Source organism: Fusarium solani, assembly GCF_023522795.1.
Source record: "Fusarium solani strain SB1 chromosome Unknown bctg00000003_1, whole genome shotgun sequence".
Taxonomy (NCBI): Eukaryota; Fungi; Ascomycota; class Sordariomycetes; order Hypocreales; family Nectriaceae; genus Fusarium; species Fusarium solani.
The window spans coordinates 1,757,678-1,771,569 of record NW_027072154.1 but is presented as its reverse complement, the minus strand read 5'-3'; the positions used below and the strand labels follow the sequence as shown (position 1 = coordinate 1,771,569).

The 13,892-nt window shown below is 53.5% G+C and overlaps 7 protein-coding genes across 7 annotated transcripts; 3 read left to right on the top strand and 4 right to left on the bottom strand.

Moving 5' to 3' along the window:
* Positions 1–793: 793 nt before the first annotated feature.
* Positions 794–1,807, top strand: MRS44_006121 (uncharacterized protein; the record flags this gene model as incomplete). Its single annotated transcript, XM_046278138.2, has 1 exon — positions 794–1,807. The coding sequence occupies one exon, from the start codon at positions 794–796 to the stop codon at positions 1,805–1,807; it is 1,014 nt and encodes a 337-aa protein (XP_046140301.2).
* A 436-nt stretch (positions 1,808–2,243) lies between these two features.
* MRS44_006120 (uncharacterized protein) lies at positions 2,244–4,304 on the bottom strand (the record flags this gene model as incomplete). The annotated part of the gene is made up of 5 exons (XM_046270365.2): positions 2,244–2,936; positions 2,988–3,216; positions 3,266–3,385; positions 3,435–3,486; positions 3,539–4,304. 5 exons carry the CDS (start codon positions 4,302–4,304, stop codon positions 2,244–2,246), a joined length of 1,860 nt encoding a protein of 619 aa, XP_046140302.1.
* Positions 4,305–5,240: 936 nt separating this feature from the next.
* MRS44_006119 (uncharacterized protein) lies at positions 5,241–6,485 on the bottom strand (the record flags this gene model as incomplete). Its single annotated transcript, XM_046279844.2, has 1 exon — positions 5,241–6,485. The coding sequence occupies one exon, from the start codon at positions 6,483–6,485 to the stop codon at positions 5,241–5,243; it is 1,245 nt and encodes a 414-aa protein (XP_046140303.2).
* A 782-nt stretch (positions 6,486–7,267) lies between these two features.
* On the top strand, positions 7,268–8,198 carry MRS44_006118 (uncharacterized protein; the record flags this gene model as incomplete). Its single annotated transcript, XM_065621648.1, has 2 exons — positions 7,268–8,075; positions 8,116–8,198. The coding sequence occupies 2 exons, from the start codon at positions 7,268–7,270 to the stop codon at positions 8,196–8,198; spliced, it is 891 nt and encodes a 296-aa protein (XP_065477720.1).
* A 1,487-nt stretch (positions 8,199–9,685) lies between these two features.
* Positions 9,686–10,757, bottom strand: MRS44_006117 (uncharacterized protein; the record flags this gene model as incomplete). Its single annotated transcript, XM_046273374.1, has 3 exons — positions 9,686–9,753; positions 9,807–10,114; positions 10,165–10,757. 3 exons carry the CDS (start codon positions 10,755–10,757, stop codon positions 9,686–9,688), a joined length of 969 nt encoding a protein of 322 aa, XP_046140305.1.
* A 954-nt stretch (positions 10,758–11,711) lies between these two features.
* On the bottom strand, positions 11,712–12,433 carry MRS44_006116 (uncharacterized protein; the record flags this gene model as incomplete). The annotated part of the gene is made up of 2 exons (XM_065621647.1): positions 11,712–11,934; positions 12,006–12,433. 2 exons carry the CDS (start codon positions 12,431–12,433, stop codon positions 11,712–11,714), a joined length of 651 nt encoding a protein of 216 aa, XP_065477719.1.
* A 235-nt stretch (positions 12,434–12,668) lies between these two features.
* On the top strand, positions 12,669–13,076 carry MRS44_006115 (uncharacterized protein; the record flags this gene model as incomplete). Its single annotated transcript, XM_065621646.1, has 1 exon — positions 12,669–13,076. One exon carries the CDS (start codon positions 12,669–12,671, stop codon positions 13,074–13,076), a length of 408 nt encoding a protein of 135 aa, XP_065477718.1.
* Positions 13,077–13,892: the final 816 nt, after the last annotated feature.

Below are 13,892 nucleotides of genomic sequence, written 5' to 3'. Positions count from 1 at the left end.
GCGAGTTTCACCGTCTCAATTGTCCAATAATGGATCCGCTCGCCGTGAGGCTCAAACCGAGGCGCCGGGGAAGAGGCACTCTTTTGGGTAGAGGAGGCGGCGGGCCCAATAGGCGACCCAGGTTTCAATTTCCGCCCGTGACATTTTTTCCGTCTATCAATGTCCATCTCGGTATGGGGAAAAGACCTGCACGGCCACACCCCTGAGGGCATCTCGAGTTGAGGCGCTGCAAGGGGCAGCAGAGCCCGGAGATGGATTCCGTCTGCCAGCTCTAGGCGGGAGATAGGCGCAGAGCTCGTCCCAATTCGATCTAGATTGCGTGAAAACTGCCGTTCCGAGTTCCCCCTTCGCTTAGAGAAGTGCTCAACTGTGGCACAGGGCACTCACTCACCTGGCACACCATGTCAACGGTGTGTTGACGAGATGAAAGATGATCCTGGCGTTTGCAGAATCTGCGGAACGCCTGGGTTCTCTTTCTCGTTTTCGTCTAGTTGAGAGCAAGGATGTGTGGGGACTTGTCCATCACCGAGGCTTCCATGGAAGCCCATCTCTTGATATATAAGTCGACGTGAGCCTCCCTCCTCTCACAGCTTTTCTTTCCTCCTCACACTCGTCCTTGCAAACACAATCTTTGTTGTTGTCCTTCATTCTCTTGTTTCACTTTCTTTCTATTGGCTGTGCCAAACCTTCATTCTTTGAACTACCTTGAAGTCGAATCTTTCCCAGCGAATTCCACGCTTCATCCAATCCTTTATCCAACTCAACATCAAAAGCAAAACAACAAACCATCAAGATGCGTTTCTCCGTTGCTTCCGCTCTGGCCATGGCCAGCACCGTCTCCGGCCACGCCCTCATGTATGGCGTCTGGGTCAACGGCGAGGACCAGGGTGATGGTCAGAACGTCTACATCCGATCTCCCGCCAACAACAGCCCCGTCAAGGACCTGACCAGCCCCGACATTGTCTGCAACGTCAACGGTGGCAAGGCTGCCCCCAAGTTCGTCTCTGCCGCCGCTGGTGACACCCTCACCTTCGAGTGGTACCACAACACCCGCAGCGACGACATCATCGACGGCTCCCACAAGGGTCCCATCATCACCTACATTGCCCCCTACACCGAGACCGACGGTACTGGTGCCATCTGGACCAAGATCCAGGAGGATGGTCTCACCGGCGGCAAGTGGGCTGTTGACAAGCTCATCGCCAACAAGGGCAAGATCGACTTCGACCTTCCCTCCGGCCTTAAGGCTGGCAAGTACCTGATCCGCCAGGAGATCATTGCCCATCACGAGTCCGATACCACCTACGACCAGAACCCTGCTCGTGGTGCTCAGTTCTACCCCTCTTGCGTCCAGGTCGAGGTTACCGGCTCTGGCAGCGCCGTCCCCGATGAGGCCTTCGACTTCAACACTGGCTACAAGTACACCGACAGTGGTATCCACTTCAACCTCTACGGTGGTGCCTCCACCTACGAGATCCCCGGACCTGCTGTCTGGTCCGGCACCAGCTCCGGCTCTGGTTCCGGCAGCGGCTCTGGCTCTTCTCCCTCTGCCCCTGCTGCTACCACTGCCGCCCCTGTTGCCTCTGCTCCCGCTGCCACCCAGCCCGCCGCTGGTGGCAACGACGACAGCCCTGCTACCCAGGCTCCTGCTCCCGTCCCTACCTTCTCCACCGTTGTCCGCCCTGAGTCTCCCTCTGCCACCCAGGCTCAGCCCGCTCCCGTCAACACCAGCGGCCCCAAGACCGGCTGCGGTTCCCGCCGCCGCCGCCGCTCCGCCAGGAAGGTCGCCAAGCGCAACGTCCTGTAAGCTTTTTACAGCGACTTGCACCCCCATGCGTCTGAGACGTGTGACTCTTCTTGGGATGGCTGTGGCCGAACTTGCTTCTCCCTAGTGGAGGGCGACGAAACTACATCTATCTAGATGGTTTTCTATTTGTGTATATAGATTTTGCTCTCGCGTTTGCAGGGACATGTCTTAAATGTATAAATTATTATTGTGACTTGATTTTCCAACATGTGACTTGACTCTCCTATTTCGAAACTGCAATTTGTGACTGTGATATTGAATCGGTACAAGCTCATTTCCGGCTCTTCCGAGGTGGCTTAGATTGATGTGTTTTGACATTTGGATTGGAAGTCGATATTCAACTATCTAACGAGCGATGACTTGCTTGGAGACTGTTCTAATGCGATGTGAATAGCTAAATCAGACCACGTAACTAACCCCTCGACCCTTCCACCATTTAAGCCTCAGTCAACTTTTCAGACTCGGTGTAAAACAACGGCAGAGGCTCAAGGTCCTTTCGCAGAACCCACTTCTTAAAATGCCACACTGCATTCTTGATCTGGTAGCTGGCATGCTTCCTCGTGCTGACACCAAACACCTGGTCGAGCTCCTCTAGCGTCAAGGCCTTGGTCTCGGGCACGAACAGCAGAATGAGGAACCATAAGACTGCACACCACGCTGCGTACCAGCCAAAGGCGCCCGTGGGCGTGAAGCTGGAGCGCAGACGCGGCCATGTCATGGAGATGACAAAGTTGAAGCACCAGGTTGTCGCCGTCGCCCACGACATGCCCACATCTCGTACATGAACAGGGAATGCCTCGGCCGAGTAGGTAAAGGGCACAGGGCCTTCACCAGGGGAGTAAAATACCTCGAAGAGGTACATCCCCGTCGTCACTAGTCCGACTTTGGCTTTGTTGCTGTTGGCATAAAAGGCCAGCCCGGTCCAGAGGAGGAACACAGAGAGCCAAGGGAATGTAAAGAGCAACAAGTTCCTGCGGCCCCATTTGTCAATCGTGAATAAAGCGGGAAGAGCGAAGACCCAGTTGAGGATGCCCGTTCCCATCGAGGCCAAGAGAGCCGAGTTGGTCGAGTATCCTGACTCGATGAAGATGGTGGTGGAATAGTACGCAATAATGTTCACTCCGCAGAACTACATGACGTTAGTTCATGTTAAAACAATTGGTCTAATAGGGGAGCAAACCTGTTGACCAAACATGACAATCCAAGTTGCCAAGGTTGCGCGTCTGTTTCGCGGCACAGTAAAAAGCTCGATAAACTGAGTAAATAGGTTCTTGCCCTTGTTCGCCTCACGCTCAAGTTCTACACCGACATATGTATAGTAGGTGTCACGCGCAGCCTGGACATTGGTGTATCTCAAGCGCTGAAACGACCGAAAAGCCTTGGAGATTTTGTTGTGCTGGATGTACCATCTGGACTGGTCAATAGGGAAGCATTCAGGGGTAAAGGTGATAAGCTTACCTGGGTGATTCAGGGCAATAGTAAACCTGCGCGCAGACTATCAGGGGCAGTACAACTGTGCTCCCAAGCATAAGACGCCAGCCCAAGTTGGGGTCGATGCCGGTTGAAGGGCCAAAGGCGCTGTCGTCATTAGTATGGCTCCTATGCAGCGATCGAAGAGTAGACATACACTCCCATGATGTTACCCAGCATGATACCAAAAGCAGTCCACATTTGCCATTCTAGTTAAGTGTTAGCTAGGATCTACACGATGAGAAATTCGTGACGACTTACGCATCACCAAGGCTCCTCGAATAAGGGCGGGCGCACATTCGGCAGCATAGACAGGAACAGTTGAAGACTTGGGACCAATGCCAAAGCCTAGAACAAATCTCGCAATGAAGAGATTCACCCAAGAGTTAGCAACCCCCTCCCAGACAGAAGCAATGGCCGCAATGAGGCACGAGATGAAGATGGTGCCTCGACGGCCGAGGTAGCGATTGAGGGGCTCGGTCAACCAGCATCCGATGATGGCGCAGCAGAGATAGGGAGCACCGACGATGAGTCCAGTGAGGTTATCCTGCATGCTAGCTGAGAACCGCGTCACGTCCGGCCCTGCTACATTGAGATCTGACAAGTATAGTGCCTGAGCACCATTATTGACAGTCTCGTCCATCCCCTGGACCGCAGCAGCCAGAGAACACATGACGCAGAGCCAGTATAGAGCAAAAGGCTGTGACCATCTATGAGTATGCTCTCGCTCGAGGACCTCCTTATCTTCGGCAGACAGCTCGGGCATGTACTGCGCCTGTCGAGGAGACTGCGCAACGAGTGCTCCCTTGCGAAAGTCGTCGTGAAAGTCCATGAGGTCGAACTTGCGGCAGAACTCCTCCACGTCTGCCATCAGCTCCTCCTTGGTTCTGGTGGAGAGAGGGTTCTCGAATGCCTTGGCGAGGTGGTCGGGGTCGACGGCGGAGGAACGACGACGAGGGGCATTCTCGATCCGTTCAGTGCTGCCCAACTCAGGGCCTGGAGTGGTTTCTTTGGTGTCTTTTTCCATTGTGCTTCAATTTATTACTAAAAATTTTGAAAACCTGATCATCATTTATCAAGCATTGAGTGAAGAAGGGACTCGGTCTAGATATAAGCGAACATTGTGCACTAACCCCAGACTCCAGAGCCCAAGTTCTCCATGCTCCCCACAAGGATCGACGTCTTAGATACCGTCTATCGACCTCAATGATTAAAAACCCGCCATCCATAAAGTCGTTCTGAGTAGTTGATGAGTCGCGTCCCCAAATATGACTTCATACCCGCGGTGTTCCCGAACAGAAGATCCAATGAATGAGGTCATCGAAACCACCGTCAGAACAAGCTTACTTGCCAAATCTGATACTAACCGGGCGGAATGATGGCATGGCGCTCAAACAAGATAGCGTTCGATGGTGTTGAGGACGGATAAGTCGGCCAGGTGTATCAGCGCTAATGCCAAGCACGGCATTCCTATTCTGTCATTTGCTCCTGTTCCCCAGATTTTCAAAAGTCCCCGATTAATCCCCATTGGTGGGTAAGGGATTTTGGGAGTTGATCGCTCTGACGGACCAATTGGGAGTTGGAGCTGTCGGGGTAGGATTGCAGCTGAGGGAGGGCGACACTTGTCGATCAGAAGTGTTGCGTCTTTGTCAACTCTCTCTCCGCAAACGCAGGCAGCAGAATTTCGAATCCGAGATAACCGATATATTCATGGGCTTCCTTGTCCAAATGATGCCTTATAGGTAAGCAGGAGTTTTACACTAAGTTGGTTGTTTGACGTATTGCCATGGTTTATCTAATGGTGTGAGGGGGTCGATCTGGTTAGCAATCAGGATAAGGATCACATAAACTCAACTCAAAACTGAACTATCTCGAGTCGGCATGGGTCTGTAAGATCACACTCATGAGAATAATTCTCCAATGACTAAGCCCTAGGAACAGCTTGCTTCTATCACAGCGTCGATTACAACTCCCGTGCCTCGAAACCCTCGAGTTCTCGATACTCCGGAATCCTCCAAGACCCCCTATTCTCTGGCAAGATCGAGAGAATCGCTTTGTCAATCTTCAGCTTGGTCACCAACGCCAACAACGAGTATGAAATCTTGATACCAAGAGCAGAGTTGGGATACGCTATCCCCGGCACAAGAGGTGGCAGCTTCTGAGACTGCTCTACATACGGTCGCAAAGTAGTCTCATACGCCTCCAGCGCCCTGGGTATGTTGCTGCTGTTCCTTGCAATCTCTCCGCTGAGAACACAGGCCCCAATCAAGGCGAGTGTTGTACCAACACCCGTCAATGGTGATGGTGCATATCCAGCATCTCCAAGCAGGACAACTCGACCCTTGGACCAAGTTTTCGTCTTGATTTGTACGGCAGGCTGGGCGTAGAAGTCGTCGGCTTCATTCATGGCCTCGATGAGCCGAGGAGCCTGCCACCCAGCATCCTGAAATATCTCGCTGAAAAGCTTCTTCTGAGAGGCAACATCTTTCTTCATGACCTCTTCAAACTCCTTGTCGTGGGACATGGTCAAAAGATACGCCTGCCCCCTGTCTTTGCTATGCCAGCGTGTCGACATGACTCTTCGACCTGGTGCGCTATACACCGTCGCCAGATTAGGATCACCTGGCTTCCGTGGGAGACCGTAGAAGCACCCATTCAAACCGAGATAGCGTGTATATGTTGACTCAGGCTCGTCTTGGAACATCCTTCGTCGTAATCTTGATCCTTGGCCGTCGGCTGCAATGAGCAAGTCGTAGGTCTCAGGGGTTCCTCCAGTGAGCTTCACATTGACCTTGTCGCCGACATTCTCAAAACTCTCGACTGACGTTCCAAACCGGTATTGTGTTCTTTCCTCTGCCGCATCGTATATGATCTTGCAAAGGTCGCCTCTCATAATCTCATACTCGCTGGTGAAGGATTGTCTCCCTTTACCAGAGTCGTTTCGCTCCAGCAGGGCTTTCTGGTCCCCATGAATGTCCACATACTGTAATCCACCTTCGTCGACAGCATGTTTTCGGATTTGGTCAAGTATCCCCATGCGCTTTGCGGCTTCGATGCCCTGCCCACGGATGTCAATCTGCTGGCCACCTGTACGCAGCGAAGGGAACCGCTCGAGAACGGTGCATGAGTGACCGAGCCGTGAGAGCCAGAAAGCAGCAGCAGGACCGGAAATTCCACCGCCCGATATGAGAACTCGTAACTGGGTCATTTGAGGTTGGCTTGTGGGCTTGCTGGGTATATGGGTATAGAAGGGACTGGTGAACTGAATAACAAAAAGATGCGCAATGGGGAATGGCTAGATAAGTAGGAAAAACTGTTCGGTTTTCTCGATGCTTGGGATGTTTGTTTATTTACTGATCTCGGATTACAGTGTTTGATCAAAACCGAGGACGTCATTGACTCTGTAAATGAGAGGGTGGATACAAGTGAGACCCTGACACAAGGTACTTAGGCCAACAAGCATAACGCCTCTGTTTAAATTGCTTCCTAGACAATTCGAACAAATAGAGCACCTCATTAAAATACCATGGGATGGATCTGAGAGGCATCGCAATCGACCAATCCTCTATGGTTTGCGAGTTGCGTCGATAGCCACGGTTGGGACGGGCAGGCAATCTCATGATGAAGATGATCAATGCAGCTCTTGGGTACACAGACTCACAATAATCGACCTTCTTTCAACATACAGAATTATAAAAGTATAGAAAAAGCCAAGAAATTAACCAAAATTGAGCCGTTATCCTTGTAAAAAGAGACAATCACAAGCAACGGAACCCCCCGCCTGAATCTGCCCCTCCAAAGTCCCCCGCCTCCACCTGCTCCCGTTCCTTCCTTCGGCTCCCCCGCATCCATTCCTTCCAGATCCGTTCCGCCATCCGCAAAACCCCAAACTCCCGTTCCGCGACAACCCGGCTCTACGGATCAGCCGCCCATCGCTAATCTTTCTTCCTCCTCCATCTTTCTTCCGCCAACCCAATTGCCTCTTCGAAAATGGCCCAGCCTCAAGGAAACCTCGCAAACCTCCTTCCTCCCTCGTGGAAGACTTCCGTCACTGCCTGGCTCGCCGAGGATACCCCCTCGTTCGACTATGCCGGCTTCGTTGTCGGGGACGAGCCCCGCGTCGCGACCCTCTGGGGTAAATCCGCCGGCGTCATTGCCGGTCGGCCCTTCTTCGACGAGGTCTTTACTCAGTGCGGCTGCACCGTCGAGTGGCACGCCGACGAGGCCACAGCGGTCGACCTGAGCAACGGCAAGCATCGTGTCGCCACTGTCAAGGGGCCCGTCCGCGGCATTCTCCTCGGCGAGCGCGTTGCTCTGAACACACTTGCGAGATGCTCCGGTATCGCTACGCGGAGTCAGAGGCTGGTGACGATCGCCCGCAACGCCGGATACAAGGGTGTCATCGCAGGCACGAGAAAGACAACTCCCGGGTTCCGCCTCGTTGAGAAATATGGCATGCTGGTTGGAGGCGCCGATGCGCATCGCATGGACCTCAGCGCCATGGTCATGCTCAAGGACAACCACGTCTGGAGCCGGGGCAGCATCACCGACGCCGTCAAGGCCGCCAAGTCTGTCGCAGGCTTCAGCATGAAGGTCGAGGTTGAGGTGCAGAGTGAGGCCGAGGCCGACGAGGCCATTGAGGCAGGCGCCGACGTCGTCATGCTCGACAACTTTACCGGTGATGGCGTCAAGGTTGCTGCGCAGAGCCTGAAGCAGCGTTGGCAAGGGAAGAGACACTTCTTGCTCGAAGTGTCAGGAGGCCTGCAAGAGGACAACTTTGAGGCCTACTTGTGCAATGGTAAGTCATATTGCCTTGTGTCAAAATTCTTCGCTAATAGAGGGAGACGTGGATATCCTGTCGACAAGTTCCATTCATCAGGGTGTACCACATATCGATTTCTCACTAAAGATCGAGCACTAAGTCAAAATACAAGATATCCAACGGCATCATTCCCATTGTGATAATTCTCACGCTCATCTCTATTATCCATGATGACGTTACATTAATCCATACATAACTCGTCGTTCAAGTCATGCCATAACCAAACAGGTCGTCTATGTTCAGCACTCAAGCATCGACGACACAGCTATCCCCGAGGTCTGGATCTGACCGTGAGGCACATGTGAATATTGTGAATCCTCTCCATTCATTCGTCTTCGGGCTAGAGATCATGTGCGATGCAATCAACTAAGAGACTCTTTTAATGGTCACCTCTTCGGAGTTGCGATGTAGCCGACCATCGATACTAATTAGGTGTACAGCCATGCGACCATGAGACTAGAAACCCAGTGGGACGTTCTAGCAACGTAAACTCAGACACGACGTCGTTGAAGAGTCCAGATTAAATAGACCCTTCACCCAAAAAGAAAAACTCGCCGAGAGAATCCGGGACGAGCAAGACTGTCTCACAGCGGCTTCGGATGGTCATGACACCAACGGCTGAGCTAGTCTCGACAGCGGCAACGATATCACGGATGTGTCTGATTTCATGGGGCCGTCTGCCCCTTGCGAATTCATCTGAGGATACTTAGTTGCATCACCTTCAAGGTGATGAGACGGGGTCATGCAAAGGTAGCTCAAGTGACCAAAATGCTTCTCCATAAGCATGTGTGAGGACAGTTCTGAAAATCTCTTCATCCTCAACTACCATGAAACTGTCCTCTTAAGAAACATCAACAGAGATTTACCCAATCACAATTCTCAACCAGGTCATCACCTAAAGATAAGTAGCCCGTGTTTGACAAGACATTCCAGAACGTCAACGTCTCGGCCTCAGTCCAAGACCACGACTCAACACCATCAATATGAAACTCGTTCTACGCAATGTCACGCGTCACATGGATAAGGGACTGTCTTTGGCGTAATCACTGTGCCATTTCATGTCTATCGACAAGCTTCTCTTTATCAGAGGCATTGCAAAACAAAACACCCTTTTGGTAAACCCCAACGGGCCTGACTCGGATCTCATCGTTGGCTATCATCCGCAGCCAGAACAAGTCCATCTGTGAGCCAGGCAATGAATAGAATCTGCGTGCGGTTCATTCGTGAGAAAAAGACCAACACAGCCATTCTTCCTTATCCCTTTCCATCCCTCGCGCGCCGTTTCCATCCGATGCGATTTTCATCAAAGACGCCAGGCATGTAGAGACAAGAACATGAGAAGAAAAATCGGCCAAGTGACCATGTTTGAGCAAAGAAGATCGTAAAGGTACGATGTTGCGTAACGTACATTTGAGAATCGAAGATGAGAAAAATGAAAAATAGTGCCTTGGACGCGGACTACCGGCTACGTTTTATACACTCGCAGTATGCAAGTGACGTGCCCAACCAAGAAGTACCTGGCTTATCAAATCCGGGGGTATAGACAGCCTTTACCGCTCATGACGAGAGGGGCCATTCGTGCCTTCTTAGACGGTGACGCGCTTCTCACCCTTGGGCTGGAGGACGTTGTCGCCGTAGCGGCCGCCAAAGTTACCTTTAATGCAACATTAGTCTCTTGACTTGAGGAGGTTGGAGTGTAGGACTTACCCTGAGGGTTGTAGTTGCAGACGGTGTACCAAGAGGGGTACTGAAGGACGGAGCCAGCAGGGCACTTGACAGTGGCGCAGCCGACCTTGGTGGAGTCCTTCCAGACAACCTGGGTGAAGTGGCCGTAGAGCTGGATGTCCATGCCATCAGGGGGGTTCTCCTGGCCGTAGAAGGCCCAGTTGCCCATCTCACTGTTGTACCACTGGTTGGTGATACCACCGGCGGCGGACTTCTTCTGCATGTCATCGATGTCGCCAGTAGCACCCCAAGAGGCGAGGTTCTGGCCGTAGCCACCGTTGCCCTGCGTCCTATGTAGGGGTCAGTGTACAGTTCAACAACACATCAGACTTATACTTACATGTCGTGCTCGAAAACGCAACCGTTGGCGGTGTTCTCAGCATAGCCGGCGAGGGTCTCGTCCCAGACCAGATCGGGAGCAGAGTGGTTGGAACGGTGGATGTTGTGGTAGTTGAGCATGATAGACTTGTAGTCGCCCTCAAGGGACAGGTCGTAGGAGCCGCTGGAGCTGCCAGACTCTTCAGTGGCGACGGGCTTAGCCTCCTCCTTGGTGGTGGGCTCCTGCTTGGTGGTGACAACGACAACCGAAGGCTCCTCCTTCACGGGCTCAGGCTCGGGCTCGACATAGGTAGGCTTGGGGGCGGGAGCCTCCTTGGTAGTGGGCTGCTGCTTGGGTCGGCGGCTCACGGGCTTCTTAACCTCAGTGGTGGGCTCAGGAGCAGGCTGCGAGGGCTCCTCAAGGAAGACAACGGCGGTGGGCGCAGGCTTCTCGGTCTCGGGGGCATCGCCCTCGGTGACAGTGACGGTGACATACTCATAGACCCACTCGGTGGTGAGGGCACGCTTCACGAGACGCTTCTCGAGAGGAGCGCGGATGGGGCTGGCCGAGGCCAGGATGGCGCTAGCGCCGACAAGGAACATAGACGCCTTCATGGTGATCGGTACAGAAGCACGAGACGAAAATGAGGTGAACTGGAATCGAGTCAGTTAAATAAGCTCGCAGGGAATTAGGTGTGGCTGAATTCGGTTGAGTCGACAAGGGATCAATGTCGCTTGACAAGAGCTGTTTCCGAGGACGTTGGACGAAAGCGATGAGGCTGGCTGGACAAGGGAGTGGAATGATGTTTCTTGTGGGGAATGTGTAAAGGAGCGTAGACGAGAACGTGTAAGACATTTGTTGATAGTGAAGATTTGGGGAAGGGGACCCATGAGCGACATGATATCTGCATTTTGGTGTTGCAGATGCAGCCCCTCCTCCAAAGGGAGAGGCTTTGTCGTCGATATCGGTTCTGACAGCCAAGGCGGGCGCGTTCTTTATCGGGGTGCTTTGTCGAGGGCAACACCAGATGGTGTTCACAAAAGGGAGGGAAATCGATAGTTGCTCCATCAAAGGCTGAGACGGTGGAGAAGGCGAGACAATGAGGACATGGGGCGGGTGCAGGAACACGAGTGCGAGGCTCAGACAAAGTGATTCAGGCTTACCTTTGTGGGATGCTTCGAGGTTGGTGGTAGTGGTTGGAGTGTCGCGTTGGGATAGTCGGACTATCGGTGGTGATTCAGAACCAGTCTGGGAGCGGTCGACAGCACTGCTGAAGCTGAGGGTTCCGTCTAGGAGCCTCGGAGTATCAAGAGTTGATGTGGTTGGACGACAAGGTGAGGTCCACCGATAAAGGAATGACAGAGAAGGGAGAGCCGAAGGAGCGACGACTTGGTCTGCTTTGCGATGCCGAAGGGGAAATCGGGGAGGAAGTCGAGGGCTATTTCAACGGTTCAACCGGAGGGGCTTGGCTTTGAGTTTTGTGGTAAAGGAGTGGACTGCAATGTCGTAGACACGCAAACAAAGGAGTGGACAGCCGAAGGTGGAGGAGAAAAGAAGGTCGGGCCCTGCTAGCGGTCGACAAGACTCTTGAACTTGGAGGGGGGTGAAGAGGGAGAGGGAAGAGGTCGAGATGGCTTCGGGCGGACGAGGACGTTAAAAAGGAACCGCACGGCGGGTCGCAGACGGCCAGCCGCTGCGAGACCAGGGATGATTGGCTGCGCGGTATGGATTGGATGCTTCGCAGGGGATCCAGGGATCTCGCCGGGGGCTGCAGAGGAGTCGAGCGAGTGCCTGGAGGAGGTGAGCCGGGGGGGTCCGCGAGGGGTGCGCTAGCACGGCAAGGGTCGCATCGCAGCACGTACAATGAGAAAATGAGCCAAGGCTTGTTAGTGAGAGCGCCTGGGTGAGGTCTGAAGCTTGTCGGTGGCGTCTCTTGGAAGCGTGAGAGTGGAGGGGAGGCGGACAGAGGTGGAGGCGTTTCGAAGGGAAAGTGAAGGGCGACGCCCCAGAAACGGGAAGGAAGGACCCCAGCGAGGAGGAGATGAGGCTTGTTTGGGGCGCCTCGCCAAGGGCATGGCAGCTGGCCAGCACTGGCTGTGAGGTTCCAATGCACTGCTGCTAGACTGACCCCTGGCGCTGAGCGCTTCCATAGTGGGGTCGCGTGAGCCAGGGGCATGCTTCCCTGTTGGGCGCTAGAAAGATCGTGCTGCAAGGCACCAGGCACAAGGCAATGCGCGAGTGCCTTGGAGACCAGGCATGACGAATGAATGTCTAGGGTGTCGGGTGGCATGGAAGCTTGGGAGAACTTGGCAGAGCAGATTGAATATGTCAATAGCTCAACAGGTATTCACTGCAGTCCAATACAGACAACTAACATTCAATAGATCCTCCTTACAATATCTCTAGCGCCAAACCTGACTCCATTCTCCATCGAACAAGCTAGCAATGGCGACACATCTCCACGGCGATGGCCTTCCTCGGTCGTCGGCAAACGCACGGACCAACCCTCAACCTCGAACAACTCGATGAAACCCCTGCTTTTCCGCTCCCCTTTCCCGCGCCTTTTTGACGCCTCTGATGAAATGGAAGAGCCCGCCTGGACCGCAAGAAGCGCTGCTGCCCGCGCTGCTGCATCGCCCAGGTCAAGCCCAACTGGTGCCGCATTAGCGGGCGCTGACACATCATCCATCACCAACTTTGCATTCTGCATTCTGCATTTGCGCATCCCCGGGTCTGGGCAGGTTTCAAGGAATACGCCGAAACACGTCAGGAAAGAGATCTACGACGAGGCTTGCATCTTGACTTCTTTCTTTGACTTGGTGAAGCCATCGCTTAGGCGGCAGATGGCGGCGGTCGAGACAGGCCCGAGCATCAGCGAGGCAATCAAACACGCGACCAGAGGCCCCGGCCAGGCTCAAACAGAAGCGGGATGAGAGCAATCAGCCGCGCATGCCCTTAGCTCCCTCCCATGTAATTGATCTAATCTCTCAACTGGCCTGTTGTTTGATGTTGAATTTGGAGTTGCCGATGCAAGCTGTTGGTGGTTGCTTCTTCTTGTTGGTGCTTCCCCTCCTAGATGCCGTCGTATCCTCTCCCCTGGACTCATCATCCCCCCATCATGGTACCTAAACGAGAGACGCTCACTCTACTTCTAACATCATACCCTGTCATCTCTCTGGCCAACGAGCTTACCCCCGATCGGTACCGGGCCCTCCGAATCGGCATCCAAATCGAATCGAGGCCCTTCTCCGCTGCTGATCAGCTCTCATCACGCTGAGGGAGAGTGGTCTAGCCCTCTGACTCGCCCATCCTTTCCTCCTCTAATGATCTCCAACCGGGCACCCCCCAGGAGCGGTCCACAGCTGACCATGCTGGAGAAAGCTGGGCTTGGCTTGGTGGAGAGTTGCTTGCGTGTTCCCCGGGAAGCCAAAAGCCAAGTCTGCCAGCCCTAGGGGACATGCAAGCCTCTGGTATCCAATGCGTACGTATTCCACATTCGCCATCTCGACTAGCCTGAGCTTCAATTGCCGGAGGCGTACTGGCCCCGAGGATCCGAAAAGCCTCGCCCTTCCCCCCTCGGTAGTAAAATCCAAAGAGCTGGTTTCCCTTTGCGGGTTACACGGACTAGTGTCTGAGCCAGAATGCCACAATCGCAGAGAGCTTCAGGTTAAGATTATGCCTCGTATCCCCTTTGGAAACATGGGCATCCGATGCATTCTGCTGCAAGAGGCCGAGCATCAACAAACACG